Source organism: Schistocerca piceifrons, chromosome 2 (assembly GCF_021461385.2).
Source record: "Schistocerca piceifrons isolate TAMUIC-IGC-003096 chromosome 2, iqSchPice1.1, whole genome shotgun sequence".
In the NCBI taxonomy this organism is placed as follows: domain Eukaryota; kingdom Metazoa; phylum Arthropoda; class Insecta; order Orthoptera; family Acrididae; genus Schistocerca; species Schistocerca piceifrons.
This window is the reverse complement of record NC_060139.1, coordinates 922536803-922555755: the sequence shown is the minus strand read 5'-3', so window position 1 is coordinate 922555755 and position 18953 is coordinate 922536803. Positions and strand designations below refer to the sequence as shown.

The 18953-nt window shown below is 41.6% G+C and overlaps 1 protein-coding gene across 1 annotated transcript in view; it reads left to right on the top strand.

Annotated features, from left to right (window-relative positions):
* Nucleotides 1–18953, top strand: part of LOC124775982 (odorant receptor Or2-like) — a 52213-nt gene that overhangs the window by 16020 nt on the left and 17240 nt on the right. Inside the window, exon 4 of the mRNA XM_047250823.1 lies at nt 10972–11127. Coding sequence (XP_047106779.1) covers nt 10972–11127 — 156 coding nt within the window. The remainder of the gene's footprint in view (nt 1–10971; nt 11128–18953) is intronic.

The window sequence follows — 18953 nt, the reverse complement described above, 5'->3', positions numbered from 1 at the left end:
ACCCAGTGTTATCGTGTACTCGTACTAAGGGACAAAGTACTCCGAAGCCAGCTGCAAAAATGTCAGACTTGCTAGTCTGCAGTAAAACGCGTGCCTGGAACCCGAGGTCTCGCGGAATGGAAGCCCGCTCGAACAACAGAAGTTTTCAGTGTGCCTTCAATCTAATCATCACTTCTTAACGATGCTAGAAAAACACGTGGTCTGTATTTCACGTTAAACCATAGTACCTGTTTTCCCGACTGGATATCTCGAGTAGATTAGGAACACGTAAATCGCCGAAGACGCGTTAAACTGAAAGGCTTGTACTCAGCCACTAAGTCAAAGCAAAAACTGACAGCAGTCGCAAAATAGCGCACAATTTTATTTCTGGAATTATGATGCAGTTAGGAGTTGGGCACAAACATGTAGTAATTTTCAACGAGTAATCTCGATACAAAATGTGGTTTTATGACGTAAGTAATCAAGAAATTGTTGCTTACTTTTGCAAAAAATAACTTGTTAACATCGTCACTAACAATGCTCCCACTAATGCGCAAATATTACGAGGGTCACGCCAAAAGAAATGCACACTTTTTTTAATCCTTCTTTTATTCTACATTTTGAAAGTTTTACAGTGTGTAGATACTTGCTTTAGGAACAATATTTTAATTTCTGCACATAATTTCCATCCCTCTAAACTGCCTTACGCCGTCTTGGAACCCCGTACGGTAAAATTTTGGACCAACCTGTTGGAGCCACTGTTTGGCAGCGTGCACAAGGGAGTCATCATCTTCAAACCTTGTTCCATGAAGAGAGTCTTTCAGTTTCACGTGGAGCCAGGTCAGGACTGTAAGGCGGGTGTTTCAGTGTTGTCCATCCGAGTTTTGTGATGGCTTCCATGGTTTTTTGACTGTCATGTGATCGTGCATTGTCGTGCAACAGCAAAACATCCTGCTTTTGCCGATGTGGTCGAACATGACTCAGTCGAGCTTGAAGTTTCTTCAGTGTCGTCACATATGCATCACAATTCATAGTGGTTCCACTTGGCATGATGTCCACAAGCAAGAGTCCTTCGGAATCGAAAAACACCATAGCCATAACTTTTTCCAGCAGAAGGTGTGATTTTGAATTTCTTGTTCTTGGGTGAATTTGCATTATGCCACTCCACTGATTGCCTCTCGTCTGTGGCGTAAAATGATGGAGCCATGTTTCATCAGGTCACAATTCTTACAAGAAATTCATCTCCACCATTCTCGTACTGTTCCAAAAGTTCGCTGCATACCGTTTTTCTTGTTACTTTATGAGCCGCTGTCAACATCCTGGGAACCCACTAGGCACAAACCGTTTTTAACGCCAACACTTTCAGTATTCTGCAAACACTTCCTTCCTCTACCCCAACGTAGCGGGACAATTCGTTCACTGTGATGCGTCTGTCAGCAGTCACCAATTCGTTAACTCTCTGCACATTGTCTGGAGTGTGTGCAGCACGAGGCCTGCCGCTGCGAGGAAAATACTCAATATTGCCGTGCCCTCTTTCATCAAGTAACCTGCTTGCCCACCGACTAACTGTACTGCGATCGACAGCAGCAGCTCCATACACCTTTTTCAACCTCTTGTGGATATTTCCCACTGTCTCGTTTTCACAGCACAGGAATTCTATTACAGCACGTTGCTTCTGACGAACGCCAAGTGTAGCAGCCATAAAAAAAAATGGCTCAAATGGTTCTGAGCACTATGGGACTTAACTTCTGTGGTCATCAGTCCCCTAGAACTTAGAACTACTTAAACCTAACTAACCTAAGGACATCACACACATCCATGCCCAAGGCAGGATTCGAACCTGCGACCGTAGCAGTCGCGCGGTTCCGGACTGAGCGCCTTAACCGCGAGACCACCGCGGCCGGCGTAGCAGCCATCTTGAAGACATACTGTGACGGCGCCACTCGCGGGAACAGGTTGAACTAAGTTTGAAAACAAGCAGGAAGGATGTATCTACACACTGTAAAACTTCCACACATGCAGAATGAAAACTGTATCTTTCCAAAAATAGTGTGTATTTCTTTTGGAGTGACTCTCGTTATAAAAGCCTGTGCTGGGAAAAAAATTTCCGGCAGCAGAATAGCGCTTTCTGGTCTCTCTGACCAGAAAATTAATTAAATGAAAAGCCACATATACCATACCTGGCTGATTAACATAGAAACATAGAATACAGAGTGGTTGTAATTAAACTTTCGCTAGTTGAGCCGGAAAATTATTTATCAAATAGGTACCAAGCTTTATAGGAATGATGTTCAGACTGTGTGCTGCAGCCTTTGCATTGTTGGTAGTGTTGGTGTCATGAACTGCTGTATGGTGTCGGTACTGGGGCGGCGACGTAGGGTTAAAACACAAGCATTAGTGAGCATTACAGCTGTAGACAGTCGAAATCGGTCTTGACACCAGATACTCGTAAAGCTGTTTTATCTAAACAATATTAATAGCGCTGCTGCTCTTCGTGAGTGTCAAAGCATTAGACGAACACGAAGACGTCGACTTCCGCACCGAGCTTGAAGAACATGAGCCGGAAATTCAAATTAACTGGCGATTTGAAAATTGTTCCTGGGATAGGCAGACTGACAACTGCGCCACAGATTGTTTAAGAAGTTACTGTTGTCAAGGTTGAGAATGCTGGCCGCACAGTGTGACCTCCAAGCACTGCATGAGCTGTGTCACGACAACTAAACATCCCATGGTCCGCCTGAAATTTTTCGCCCAAGGGTAGAGTAATCTCCAGTGCGGATGCTGGTTGTGGTGAAATCACATCGTCGTCAAACTGAGCAACGTTTGTAACCTAGGACGTAAATATGCTACGCAATTAACAAATTTACCCTTTTTATGTGGAAATCAAAATTTGTTTCTTTCAGTGGTTTATTTGTTGTTTCTCTTACACATATCCTTACAAATGTTTCAAGAAAGTTTCGTTCTTCTACGATCACTCAGTCACTCGTTTTCAATGGGGGACCTCTTATGTAGCGGAAATTTAATATAACGACGCTGTACACCAACTTCACAACTGGTCTACACGAGCAACTGGGACATACATTGGCCAGAGGGTAGGGGGTAGTGGGCTGGAGTGCCATATGACGGAGACTGGCCCCGAAAGAAGATAGTCTAAGGATTCTGCATTTAGAACCAAAATGGAAGATTTTAGATAACCTTGAAGATATGGAGATCTATGCGCATATACAGCACGCTGCCTTCCCAGTCTTTAACGAACAGGCTTCCTATGGGTACAACTGGTTTTTTGTCTTGTTTGAACGGATAGTAATTTGAATTTGGTGTCTGTTAGCCCCTCATAAGAAATTATGATAGTGTATTTCATAGGAGCTGGCGCTGTTCTGTGTGCGTACCGTTGTGATAGGCTAGGTTTTATGCTGATTGGTTGGCCAGTTTAACGTCATAAGGGGAAAGTTAGATGGGTAGATACGTTGGCATATACGTATTTGTTCACCACCGTACCCTTTGGGTGGTCCTTGGTGACACAATGGTTTATTTTATTGATTTTAGACTTTAAACTTTTAACACTTTTAATGTTTTATTTTTATTTTTATTTTTTTTTTTTTTTAATCTAGAGCTCTCCGCTATCCGGATAGCATAGGTAGGACTCGGGCAATTGTCGTACCACTAGTTTATATAACGAATGTGTGAGGTATAACCCACGTGTGTGTTTTGGGATTTTATGAAAATGTTCTTCCTCTCACCATTAAATTTTGTCCACGTGGTAGAGGGGTGTAAGTTGTTGTTTGAAGACTTTTATTTGGGCAATCATGGCCCATGAATATCACTTGCCTGTAATTCGATAGGCGGATGGCTGCCGCCGACGTGGCTGCCATTGGCTTTAACAGATGGCGCCTAAGACGTTTGTGTACAGGAGCTGATCACAGGGTTTTAGTTTATGATGGACAATGTTGGTTATATTTAATTTGGTGGTATTCTTTTAGAGATTTGAGAGGTTGAAAGGTTTATTCATGAAAGAACTCCCCCCTATTATTTATTTTATATTGACATATAGTTTTGAGTTGTGCTTAGTGCCACTACTGGCTATAGGTATAGTATGGCAATGTAAAAAATGTTGGAGTTTTTTAGAAATTTTTTTTAAAAATGTCCTTTAGTGTTAACGTGTACGGAAGTACTATTCCGGTTCCTAGTCGTAATTACACCCTGTTAGATGTTATATGCTGCGTATATTATTATTAAGTTACATGTGAACGCATGGAGCACATGACCATGCAGGGCCCCATATCGAGGGCACTTCGCTGCTAGTTGACTTGTTTAGCGTCAGTATACGCTCCGCTTCAAGACTGCTTGTGTCGCAGTTATAGCCATACGTTATTGGACACTTTCTTTGAGTTGTCAAGGCTGTACGCCTGGTTAGTTAGGAAGGAGTTGAAGTTTGTGGTATGTAGCTCATATGTCCCGATCTCATTTTCTGTAACGTTGAGACGTGATGAGTGTGGTGTTCACTTACGTTTTGTACTTTTTTGTAACAGACGTCTGAAGATGAGTGTAATCCCGGAACGCCTAACATGTTCTAATAAAAGAGTCAATTTAACATCTCATGACTTTATTGTGATTGTACAGCACTGGTTGCCAATATATCAACCAGGACAAACTGTAGCGCTTTTCCTTACCGCTATAATTACAAGAATATAGAACTTAGTCACTCAGAATATTGTGCCACTCATCATTAATTTATTCAGCAACGTTCTATGGATAATGTTTTCAACTGCAATTTCAGCTTTAACGAGTGGCCGTTCCTGGCGCTATCCATTGCTAGCGTATTTGATTTTAATATCGGAAAATCTGTTATCACACAATGAAATATGTGAACGTATGTCATGGATCTAATCCTCAACTCTGGGACTCCGTTCACGGACCCTGACCGGTCGACCGCCTTTTCATCATCTACCAATGGCGTCACTGGATGTGGTATGAAGCAGCGTGCGGTCAGCACACTGTTCTCCCGAACTTTGTCGGTTTTCGTGTAGTATCAATAAATAGTATCAGAGAATGGCGTTCTAGCCTACAGTGTGCATAAACACAAAGTCTTTGCGTGAGTGGTAGGTAATCACTATTTGACGTTCATTTCCTTAAAATACGTATGTTCTTGAAGTTTGTTGAAGTCAGTTTAACTTGGAGCAATTTTCTGCTTCTAGTATTTCTCTCAGACCTGAAAATAGTTGTTTAACGACTGATACTAGTAATAAAAGTAATATGATATACTTCAGCGATCAATACATTTAAAATATTTGGAATTTTTTTTTAAGTTTCAAAAAAGTTTTGTGTAATATTTTACAGAAATAAAATGAACCCAGTGAGGATGATGTATAGGCGTCAAAATATGTTTTTGAATGAAATGATAATTAAATGGACACCCTAGCAGCAAACAGGCGTTGATGTACTTCATTGGGGACATGTTGAACATGTGTGCCCCGACCGGGACTCGAACCCGGGATTTCCTGCTTACATGGCAGACGCTCTATTCATCTGAGCCACCGCGGGCACAGAGGATAGTGCGTCTACAGGGACTTATCCCTTGCACGCTCCCCGTGAGATCCACATTCCCAACGTGTCCACACCACTACATTCGTAGTGCGCTTAATAGGTGTTTGCCCATCATACTCATTACTCGTGGCAGGTTAATGTACCAAGTCCCGCGGTGGCTCAGATGGATAGAGCGTCTGCTATGTAAGCAGGAGATCCCGGGTTCGAGTCCCAATCGGGGCACACATTTTCAACATGTCCCCAATGAAGTACATCAACGCCTGTTTGCAACTAGGGTGTCCATTTAATTATCATTTCATTTCTAGCAAAGCTGCATGGTCATCCACGGTAACTGTCCTTTCGGGAACAGATACTACCGTCATATATAGTTACAATATGGCTTCCCGGCCATTGACCTTCTTGTGCGAACGCACACGCTATGCCCGAACTCGTACGGGACTTGGTAGATTAATCTGCCACGAGTAATGAGTATGATGGGCAAACATCTATTAAGCGCACTGCGAATGTAGTTGTGTGGACATGTTGGGAATGTGGATCTCACGGGGAGCGTGCAAGGGATAAGTCCCTGCAGACACACTACCCTCTGTGCCCGCTGTGGCTCAGATGGATAGAGCGTCTGCCATGTAAGCAGGAGATCCCGGGTTCGAGTCCCGGTCGGGGCACACATTTTCAACATGTCCCCAATGAAGTACATCAACGCCTGCTTGCAGCTAGGGTGTCCATTTAATTATCATTTCATTTCTAGCAAAGCTGCAGTGGTCATCCACGGTAACTGTTCTTTCGGGAACAGATACTACCGTCATATATATGTTTTTGAATGAAGAATACAAAAAGAAATACATTGTGATTTGCATAAGATGGAATTTCAAATCCAAACCTAAATCGCAAAAACGAAAAAAGAAAACGTCAAGAGGAGCTTCTAACATGTCAGTAACATGACAACTATCCTGTTCTTGCTATTTTGTGTTTAACATTTCTGTCAGGCACATATACTAATTTGTAAATGAAATGCTGCGACGTCTTGTCATATAGCTTCCGTCCACTACACTGTCATCTCAGTCTCTTTGTATCACTTCCAAGTAGCCGAAAGCTTCACGATATGATAAGAGGCCTCATATGTACACACAATTAACATTAACACCTGGCTAGAAAACTTGGAAAACCGACCAGATTTCACACCGGTGCATATAAACTTACTTTCAAATTCTTGCAGGCTTTGACTCTCACAATGTCAAACCACTTCCTCCGCGGCCTGACACCTACATTCAGGAAGGCTCCTTGCAGACTCTCTGATTTCGCTGTCTACGGTCAGTTCCAAGAAATTGTTTTCACGTTTGGGCCTTCATGGTGCTCATCCTCAGGAGCAGAATGCGAGCACTCTCATTCGTTAACTCCTGCTCCAGCTAATAGCACTTCTCTGGAGAGTGCTGTTTCCCACCAGGGCTTCCACAAGTTTATACCTAACAGGTAGCGGAAATAATCTGCTACGACGATAAGGCTCTCTAGTTCTTAAGCTAGCACATGAGCCTCCGGTCGCAAACCACTTCAGACGGATTACAGAAATATGCTACTGGACGCGTCAGCTCTAGGCGGGATGCAGATGGAAGTCAGATGCTGTCTCTAGAGATGCGGCTCAAAATGGCTCTGAGCCCTATGGGACTTAACATCTGAGGTCATCAGTCCCCTAGAACTTAGATCTACTTAAACCTAACTAACTTAAGGACATCACACACATCCATGCCCGAGGCAGGATTCCAACCTGCGACCGTAGCAGTCACGCGGTTTCGGACTGAAGCGCCTGGAACCGCTCGACCACCGCTGCCGCCTCTAGCAATGAGGCTTGAAATGATGTGTTACACTGCATCTTCTTATTGATCAGTTAATAACACACAGTTTTTCAAATATTTTCCTCTCTTTGCTGTAAAAGAAAGCAGGTAATAAACATCGACTGAAAAGCTGTGTTTGGAAAATGTAAAAAAATTTGTTTTGAAACTGTGTGGAGTTTACCAAAAGCGCTCCAAGTCGTTTCTACTGTTCGTTTCTTTCCTGAAGCGTGTGCCGAGATGAAAAGATGAACCCAACGTCAAAGAACCACAGTAGTCTCCGCTTCAGCCCTTTCATCCATTACCCCGTGATGTAGCCATGCGCAGTACCGGCTGGTTTTTCGACACAACACACTACTTGCGAATTCCTATCGCTTTCTTCTGTGAATCCATTCTGCTTTGCAAGTGAGTAATGGTGATACTGAATACTAACCGCCTGTGTACAGTACAGGTCCCAGTGAATTTCGTCTTGACATTCGCTAAGACCAAATTGACATCAGAAATCAAAGTGGAAATATGGGGCTGATGCCGGCCGAAGTGGCCGTGCGGTTCTGGGCGCTGCAGTCCGGAACCGCGAGACCGCTACGGTCGCAGGTTCGAATCCTGCCTCGGGCATGGATGTGTGTGATGTCCTTAGGTTAGATAGGTTTAACTAGTTCTAAGTTCTAGGGGACTAATGACCTAAGCAGTTGAGTCCCATAGTGCTCAGAGCCATTTGAGCCATTTTATAGGGCTGTTTCTTTTAAATTTTCGCTATTTGAGACGGCCGCCATGCCAAAACGAGTGATCGTAGGACAATAAAACTTTGTCTAAACATTTGTGAGGACATGTGGCAGAGAAATAACGAATAAACCATTGAAACAATGTCATTTTAATTGCCACACTAGACGATAACACTTGTTAACTGCGTAACATGTTTAGTTCCAGCCTACAAACGCTGCTCAATGTGATGACCATCTGCATGAACGGCAGCCTGGAACCGCACTCGAGATTGGTCTTCTGGTATCCGGAACATCTCATATGGGATGTGTGTTAGTGCTCCGTTGATAAACCCTGTCCTGCAGGTAACCCTACGGACAGAAATCACACGGCTTGAAATCAGATGATCTTGGAGGCCACGCAGTTTGAAAAAAGCAGCCAGTGATATGGTTTTCTCCGAATGTATTACAGAGTAACCGAGTGGTCTCAAGAGCCGTGTGAGGTGGAGCTCCATCGTGCATCAAAACAGTTGCGTCCAAAGCATTTCTCTCCTGTAGAGCAGGGTTCACATGTTGGCGAAGCTGATCACAGTGACGTGTTCCATTCATGCTTCATGTCCTTGGTCCTTGTGCTCCGAGATCCTCCCACGTCACTAAATGTTCGAATGTATGTTAATTCCTAAGGGACCAAACTGCTAAGGTCATCGGTCCCTAGACTTGCACACTACTTAAACTAACTCACGCTAAGGACAACACACACACTCATGCCCGAGGGACGACTCGATCCTAGCGGCCGCGCAGTCTGTGGCATGCCCCAAACCGCACGTCCACTCCGCGCGGCCCTGCGTCGCTATACCAGTACCAATGCCTAGGAGCGAGTCATGACACTGACAATAACAACGCAAGTCCTGCAGTGCACAGTCCGAACATCATTGGTATAGAGCTGGCTTACCGCACGGTGAGTACTGGCTCAAGTAATGAAAGTTTAATTGTAACTACCATGTATAATATCTAATTTCTTAAAAGTTTTCCAGAAACGGTGACTGTCCCTGCATCTAAGGGCTGATGAATTATTCAGAAACAAGAAAGATGCAGTGGGAGACAAGTATGTAACAGCTGCCTTCTCAGTGGAAACATAGGGAAGGAATATGGCAGCCCTACTAAAAGTAGACCTGTACAGTGTTGTAGTTATTGTTGCTGTTTGCAGGGGGGAGGGTGCAGTATCAGAGGCAGCATTTACCAGGTACTGGCTAGGAAACAGCGGTATTCTGTGTCGTGTTGGTGTTATTGATGGTGTTGTGGGTGGTGCTGGATGTGTTGGTGCGCAGTGTCTGTGACAGCGTACAGCAGCCACTGGGGTGAGCGCTAGCACCGACTTCCTCAGGGAGTTCTCTACAGTTTTGTTATTGTTGACTGCCTTTGGCAGCATACAGCAGCTACTGGGTTTTGTTGTTGCTATTTTTAGGGTGGAACGCTGTCTCTGATGGCAAACAACAGTCGCTTGTTGAACACTGGCATCAGAGGGAAGTTTGCATCGTGTTGTCGTTTCTATTTGTAGGGTAAGCCGCTGTCTCTGACGCCATCTGACGGCATGCAGCAGTCACTGGGTATGCCGTGGCATTGGCTTAAATAGAGTGTTCGCCATTGTGTTGTTGTCGTTGTTTGTAAGTCGAGATGCTTTCCCTGGCCGCGTATAGCTTCCACTGGGTCATCGAAAGAAACAGCTACCAGAAAGAGCTCATCACCGTGTCATTGTCGTTTGTAGGGTGAGCTGCTGCGTTTGCTGACACATAACCATGGAGGTATCATGAGGGTGATGACGCTAAAGCCTTACGTCGTGCGTTGCTTCGAAGCCGGCACTGCTATATTAGTTTTTCCAAAACATTATAAACAGTAAATGTTTCAGTGTTTGTGTGGGTCATGCAGCATCAGGAAGGCATTATCAGACGATTTTCGTGTCTTAAGTGCCTATTTCATCCCATAATACGACGCATTTCGCCTCGTTAATGTAACTTTCTTTTTGTTATACGTTTCGAATAACAAAGAATGTAATATGAAAAGGCTGCTTTCATTATCCAGCATTTTTCTTAATACGAACTGATGAAAGACATGTTACCTTTATAGCGTCTTCCCTAAAATGCTGAGAATGTATTTTGACACGTTTCATTGGTTTCCAGTCTTTTCTTCAAAGAGCGTTCGCAACAGAGATTTTTCGAACTGTACTGATAGGAAATCTAAATACCAGAAATAAAACCACAACAGTAAAGTAATCAGCACAGCTAAAATTCATGCGTATAAAAGAAAATATCGCTTGAACGAGTACACTTACGAAGGAAATGTGACTGCTTTACAGTTTAGACAATAATCAGAACGACTAGTACACCTGCTAATGATGCAAGCTAACATTTTTTTTTTTTATCGAAACACTTCCATGATGGAGGTCGGCTTCAATTTTGTGACTTCATGACAACTCCCGTTTTTACACTCCATGCATACAACAGTCACTGAGTGCTGTCAGGTTCCCGAGAGTGCCCTCCTTTGTGTTGTTATTTGTGGAGTGAGGCGTACAGCAGCTGCTGGGCGAGCACTGGATTCATTCTCGAGAGTGTTTTTCGTAGTGTTGTTGTTGCCTGTAGGTGGTATCTATGGCGACGGTCAGCAGCATCTCGGTCAGATTCCATAGAGTGCCCTCGATAGTGGTGTTTGTTATAGTTCGCAGGGGTGGGGGGCTCTGTCTCTAGTGCCGTACAGTACCAGATGTGTGAGCATTAGCAACATCTTCCAGAGACTCTTCTCCAACATATTTCTTGTAGACTGTAACACGAAGTGCTGTCTTTGGTGGCGTACAGCAGCTGCGCTGGGTGAAGAACATTGGCATAAACTGTGAGACAGTGCTTTGCATCATGTTGTGTTGTTGTTCTTTGCAGGGTGCGGGGCTGTCTCTGGCGGCATATAGCAGCTGCTGGGTGGGCGCTGGCACCAGCTTCCAGAAGGCCCTCTCCATTCTGATGGCACGCGCCCACAAGCCACTGGTGATCACGGCAGGCCGCCTCTACCCCATCAATACAGCTGCCTTCGTAGCGGTCAGTCCAAATTCTCACGATCTGTATTTTCTTGGTTGTGTTTAACGCTTTCTTCATCTAAAGAATGTTGCCAAAACTCTTGAGAGTTTTGTCAGATAGTGAACTGAGCACTTCGCGTCGCACTGCTGAGCAATTTAATTTGAGGTAGTTACCTAGCTGCGTGGCAGCTCTTTCAACCTTGATGACGAAGGCACATCATGGGAAACCGTAAAGATGACCCTACGACTAATACATTTGACTCCAATATGAAAATTCTGGGGCTTAAATCCCAGTCGAGCGATTCTAATTTACAGCCCCCAACGGGCCTCTTGTTTGATGAATGCTGGGATGATCCCTTTGAAAAGAAGACGACTGAGCCTGTGCTCATGTCAGTCTTCTTTACAGGTTTTTACCATGTATACGTATATATGTGCATGTATGTCTGTCTGTGTGTGTGTGTGTGTGTGTGTGTGTGTGTGTCTGTTTGTGTGTGTTCTCAGTGTTAACGAAAATTCGTACATCCGATTCTCTGAACGCTGTACTTCAGAGATAATACGCTGAATCTGTGGACGCATGAAGAAAATTTGTGTATATATAGAAGATCATGACTTAGTGAAGTAGCAACAATTTCCTGTGATGCAGGAAACAATGGAGTGGAAAGTGTCTGGGGGTTGTGTTGGCATAAGTTTTTAACAGTTTCTACATGTGTTAATGAGCCCCATCAAACCCGAGCACATGCGCAAGGAGAACATAAGAATCCAGCGCTCACATTTCCTCAAAGCACAACTTGAGAGCTAACACAATAGATCACATGGTAAAATCATCTGCTCCTTTGAACATCTTCAGCACTAAGTAAGTGGTCACAAAATAATATACTATTAATAACAACAAAACTGTCAAATTATGACAATAATGTGACAGTAAAGACACACAGTTCAAATCTTAGCCCAGAACACAATATCCCAACATGTACACCGTGAAATGCCGACCTCCTAAACTAATATTTTACACTCAGTTAACAAGAGAACAAAACATAAATAATAGAACATACCAACCCAGCTTACCTAATGCAGACCACAGCCCATAATAAATGAGAAAATTAACTCAATCAACTCCAGCCGTAAAGACAGATCAAATTTATCTGAATACAATAGACAATAAAAGCTAATTCTCAGGATTTAGCACATTAGGCGCTACAGCAGCCTTTCCACAAATCCAATATGACCTCTTCGACAGTTCACACTGACAAAGCGAAAGTCATCTGTCTGTGCTAGAAAGGCTGATCTGAACACAGCGAGAACCATTTCCTCTAACCATGGTTGCAGACATACACCACAGCTAACAGCTCGTATCCTGGTATCACCACATTCCCTAGAACCACGAAACAAATCGCCACACTCACTTTACCACAAAATATATCAGCATTTCAGTGTGACGTAAACTAACGGTTTTCTTGCTGAGTGGTAGCTCTCTAAACAACATTCCTCATGCGAAACCAGTTGTTATTTTGACTGATGTTGCTCGCACCTTAGATAATTTGGCTATGCACGGCTCTGTTAAAAAAGTGTAGCTTGATGTAGTCATAGGGTCGAGCCACACATGTCTGCTTTCTTGCCCAGCAGCTAACTCACTGTAGCTGTGATCGTGTCGTCACATTGTCTATGCATTAGTTAGGCTTGCGAATGCATAAAATACACAAACATATAAAATAAAAGATAAATAAGTAATTTAATAAAAAGGGTCCTATTCCAACATCTCTAATTGATGTAGATGATGGAGAATTACGTTGAATAATTTTTTTTCGAGAGAGTACGTCTCAAATAAATGGGAAGTGGTCCTACGATTTCCAGTTAAAATACAGACAGACAATAATCTTGTCAATTGCAATAAAGTTGCAGTGAGAGTGTTATGAGAATGGTAGCAGACTCCCCAAGCTAAATAGTCATCCAAGACGCGCGCAAACTAAGCCGATTTCTTGATCACAAAACACGAAATACTTGGCAGCTCAAGTAATTCACAGTTCAGCATTACCATTTACAAAACATACGAAATAAAAAAAGTAGTAACTCTTATTATGTGTGTTCTCAATTCTGTTAATACAATCAGAAAACTCTTATTATGTGTGTTCTCGATTCTGTTAATGCAGTCAGAAGAAAGAGTATTTTAGTGGCCGTTTACTGGGCAGAATCACTAATCTACTTGACGGATTCACTCTTGTTACACATGTATGTCTATAATCTTTACTAACTCGCGTACAAGCCCCAAATCGCTCCCGTGAGTACACCGCTCGAAAAAGTGTCTGTCTCCACTTGACTCCAATGGTGTTCCGCCACTGCCTACATTTCCATTGCATAATGGTCATCACTCCCACCAAAAATTCGTTGTTCTTTTGTTTTACAGACATGATTTGACTCAACTTGAACATTTCTGACATTAAACTAACATGTTATGACATTATTCAAGTAGATTAATATTATAAACCTTCAGTCACACTGAGACCGTTCACAGTGATTACAAATAAAGCTTTGTTCAAAATTAAATAAGCTGGCAGTCTCGCACAAGTGCGCCCACATTAAATAACAACAGATTATTGTAAAATGTTGTTTAAACAATTACTTAAGCATGCTAAAGATAATCGTCTTTTGCACTTTCTTTAGCAGTGGTGTCAGCTAACACGTGTGATTGAGCACTTCTTAAATTGCCTTGTTATGTATTAGCAATTATAATCATTACTTAAGTAAGAATATGGCAAAAATGGCAACATAATCGTTAATGAAAAACTCAAGCATGACAAGATATGGGGCATTCACGGTGCATAAATTTGCTGTGTTAGTGTGGAGATTACGATGTTCTAACGAACACTTGCATAACAAAAAAATGTAAAAAAAAATAAAAAATAAAATAGATACATAGGCAGCTTTCACGGATGATAGCTATAGTCCAACGCCATCACCTGACACATCGCTTGTTGAAATCGCATGAAGCGTTTAAATATTGTTGATTCTGAGGCTCATTGTGAAAATATTTAGTTATCATAAAATATTAACTTTTGTAAGTTTACAGATATTTAAAATATCGTTGTGTCACTGGATGCGCCTCGTTTTTCTGAGATCGTAGATGTATTCAGATTTGCTTTATTATGTAACTGTGTTTTATTCCAGAATTTCTCGTCCTCTAAGTGACCAGCCACCGTCAAATTACACATTAGTCTTTGTACCCACACATAGGCTCGCCAGCGGTAGTCACTGCGACTGGGTCAGCAACGGCATTTTGGGCTGAGCCAACCACGCTGCGTCCTGAGACCTGGGCCCCCTACTGTTTAACCATACAATCCAATTCACCTCATAGCAAATCTAGATGGCTAACTTCCCTGCATATGCGTGAAAGTGGAAAGTCAAAACGCTGTCACTCACTCGTGTCCTAAACCACTGTTATGCCCTTAGTGGCATATTTACATATTGTTTAAAATTTTTGACTATATCTGTTATATATTCAGGTGAAAGACGTTTTAATTGTGGTTTTAATGTTTTGACTAGAGCGATGTCGCTCAAATTTCCTTTTAACCACATGTAAGGTAACAGTTTCTTCTGAAGAAGGTGCCCTTAGTGGCGTTGAAAACTAGTTAAAGAATTTTAAATTCTATTTGCAACCGGTTGGCTGGAAATTTGTGGCATTGATTTTAAGAAATTTTGTTTATTTCAAATCTTACCTTCAATATTATATTGAAATTCAAACAATCATTAACTAATATCATTATGAAACGCCTACACAAAGTTTTATAATAGCTGGGTGACCAGAAATGTTTAAATAATTCATAGCGACGCATACAACATTCGATCTGTAAAGTACGCCTGTCCAGCTTCGCTTGAGAAACCGTCTTATTCATGAGTAAGTTACATCACTCTCAGCATGCGAAAGTCCTCTGTAGGGCAACGGGTCATTGCGTGCGGCAAGAAAGATTGTATTAAATTCACTACTGGCAAAGTACTCGTATACTGTGTGACTAGCAACCCGTTATGATTCTTAAATTTTTCAGTAAGTCGAATTAATTACACAAAATCGCGAACAGAATTATAATTTTTCGGTTTACAATAATAAGGAAAAAAATTCTATCATCCATAATCAGCAGCTCTACGAACTAAACAAGTCAAACATTACGGAAATTTTTTACAAAATTCTTCTTAAGTGCCCACTTTATTTAAAAACCTTGTTGTTGTTGTTGTGGTCTTCAGTCCAGAGACTGGTTTGATGCAGCTCTCCATGCTACTCTATCCTGTGCAAGCTTCTTCATCTCCCAATACCTACTGCAACCTACATCCTTCTGAATCTGTTTAGTGTATTCATCTCTTGGTCCCCCTCTACGATTTTTACCCTCCACGCTGCCTTCCAATACCAAATTGGTGATCCCTTGATGCCTCAGAATATACCCTACCAACCGATCCCTTCTTCTAGTCAACTTGTGCCACAAATTTCTCTTCTCTCCATTTCTATTCAATACCTCCTCATTAGTTATGTGATCTACCCATCTAATCTTCAGCAGTCTTCTGTAGCACCACATTTCGAAAACTTCTACTCTTTTCTTGTCTAAACTATTTATCGTCTACGTTTCACTTCCATACATGGCTACACTCCATACAAATACTTTCAGAAACGACTTCCTGACACTTAAATCTATACTCGATGTTAACAAATTTCTTTCCTTCCCATTGCCAGTCTACATTTTATAACCTCTCTACTTCGACCATCATCAGTTATTTTGCTCCCCAAATAGTAAAACTCATTTACTACTTACACATTACAATTTTCACTCTTTTATCCAAAACACTTCGGCCTACTTTCAAAAACTTTGGTTTCATATCGTGGGGCGATGACAAAAATCGCATAAAATCTTTCTGTATCTACTCACGCACTGTAATAAGCATTTTTCAGTAAACTACCAATTCTCGCACGTGTCATATATTTGAGCGGAGCGGAAACAAGACTGCCTGTAAATCACCCAATGGGTTTTTTCCGGATTTTCATAGCCAAATGAGGAGTGGGTAATGGACAAATAGTGTATCCAACTGACTAGCGTGAGGTCTAGGTTTGATGAAAAAAGTAATTAGGCTAATTAGGAAAAATTTAATTAATGATTTGATGGAAAATTGGCATGTTTTAAGAAGAATTGCTGCTATGTACGTGAAAGGAGTGTCAAGAAGAGCATCCATTCAACCCCTGGCTATTTTCTGCATAAAAAGTTACATTGGTGTCCTATTTAAGTGGCAAAAAGATTTCCCCCCCCCCCCCGAATCAGTTTCTGAATTTATGACATTTAGAGAGCAGAATACAGTAGGAAGGCATAACGAGATGTGCAAACGAGGTGTCAATAAATTCGTCTCTTCAAGACGTAGTTATTTTGCGTAAAAGACGTTCCATTGGTGTAATATTTTATGTTTAAAATAGTTATCCTCGAATCAAATACTAAATTCAGGACATTTCAAAAATAGAAGATTCTGGGAACACAGATACCTCAATACGATCATGATTTCTCATAAAAACTTGAAAATGAAATACTGGAAAAATCTGTCAAACGTTTTGTGTAGTGATTTGTCCGAAAGTGGTAAATGAAACAGATTGTAGAAACGTTTGACGAGCGTTTTTGAATGATGGTCGAAGTTACGTACAGCAAATTAGGTGCGCATAATGTTTCTCTAATTTGTTTTATTTCTCAGTTTTAGACAAATCATTTTAAAAAACCATTTCACCGATTTTGCCAATTTTTTTGTTATTTCGACTAGTTTCTCGCATAGAAACTGGATCCAGACCTACTTTAGTGTCGCTACTTCTCAGTAGCTTACGAGGAGCCCTCAGAGAGAGCCTTGACCTCCTTTCACCATGCTTTCCCTCTGGCCACTTGTCATAGGTATTGGAATCGAAAGGTTCTGTTTTTTAACCCCAGCATTTTTAATTTCATAAAATTCATCTGTTTTTCACAAAGACGACACACTTAATATGCAGCATGTCTACTACATTTCAAACAATCGCCAAACCACCACAAACACCACTAACACCGTGCCTACTTTGAACAATTTTGTGCTGCATTCTCTGGTAGAGTTCTTAATTTAAGCAACTGGTTGCCGAAAAACCATATATTCACTTCACAACCCATAATTTTATTTAAACAATTAACGCAGCATACACAATAGTGAATAGCTACACCTCATTTAAACAATTACACTTTACTTACACGGTTGTACACACAACATACTCCATAGCTCTTGCCACACAAGCTTTGGTATTACAGATTACCACTCAGCGACCACAGTCATTTAAACAGTTGCACCATTTTATTTAAACACAGATCATTGATGTAAACAATTGCAGTTTATTGTAACAGCACAATCTGACCACTGCAATAATGTTGTAGGTAGGAATAGAATGTGGTTAGCAATTGTTTCATTTTATTTAAACACTTCATAGATCGTTACACACATATACGTCAAACAACTGGACTAGCAACAGCATGGCATTATGTTTATTTTTCACTTTACTAGAACAATTCATTGTGTATGCTCGTGTGATAGGCATGTACAATGGTATGGGAAACCTAAGGAGGAAAATAACTTTCAAATGATGCGTCATTGGCAAGTAGCATAGCTCGATGAAACTTGAATCACACATAGAAAGAATGCTACAGTACAGAAGGTAACTAAAAGAAATACATCTACAGCTCACTTAGCAGAGAGTTCATCGAATCATCTTTACAATTCCCTTATTTTATTATGACGATCGGCGTCAACAACCTATTTTCGCATTCGGAGAAGAAAGTTGGTGATAGAAATTTCGTGAGGAGATCCCACCGCAACGAGAACCACCTCTACTTTAATGATGTCCACCTCAAATCGTGTATCATGTCCATGGCACTCTCTCCCCTATTTCTCGATAGTACAAAACGTGCTGCCCTTCTTTGAACTTTCTCGATCTGCTCCGTTAGCTCTATCTCGTAAGGATCCGACGCTGCGTAGCAGTACTCCGAAAGAGGACAGAGAAGCGCAGTGTAGACATTCTCTTTAGTAGATATATTGCATCATCTAAGTGTTACACCAATAAAACGCAGTATTTGGTTTGTCTTCCCCACATTATTTTCTGTGTGTCCTTTCCAATATAAATTGTTCATAATTGTAATTCCTAGGTATTTTGTTGAATTTACGGCCTTTAGATTTGATTTATTATTCGTGTAACCGAAGTTTAACGGACTTCTTCCAGCACTCATGGGGATGACTTCACACTTTTCATCATTTAGGGTCAACAGCTAATTTTCGCACCTCATAGATATCTTTTCTAATTCGTTTTTCAATTTGTTTTGATGTTCTGATGACTTTACGAGGCGGTAAACGACAGCGTCATCTGCAAACAGTCTAAAACTGCTGCTCAGACTGCCTCCTAAACCGTTCATGTAGATGAGGAACAGCAGAAGGCCTATAACACTTCCTTGTGGAACGCCAGAAATCACTTTTGTTTAACTCGATGACTTCCCGTCAGTTATTACTGACTGTGACCACTCTGACAGGAAATCACGAATCCATTCACATAATTGAGACGATATTCCATAAGCATGCAATTTTATTACAAGGCGCTTGTGGGGCAGGGGGTCGAAAGCCTTCTGGAAATCTAGAAATACTGAATCAGTTTTGAAATTCCTTGTCAACAGCACTCAACCCTTCGTGTGAGTAAAGAGCTAGTTGTGTTTCACAAGAAAGATATTTTCTAATTTCGTAATGACTATGTGTCAGTACACCTTCCTCTTCGATGTAATTCATAATCTTCGAACACAATACATGTACCTGAATCCTGCTGCATATCGACGT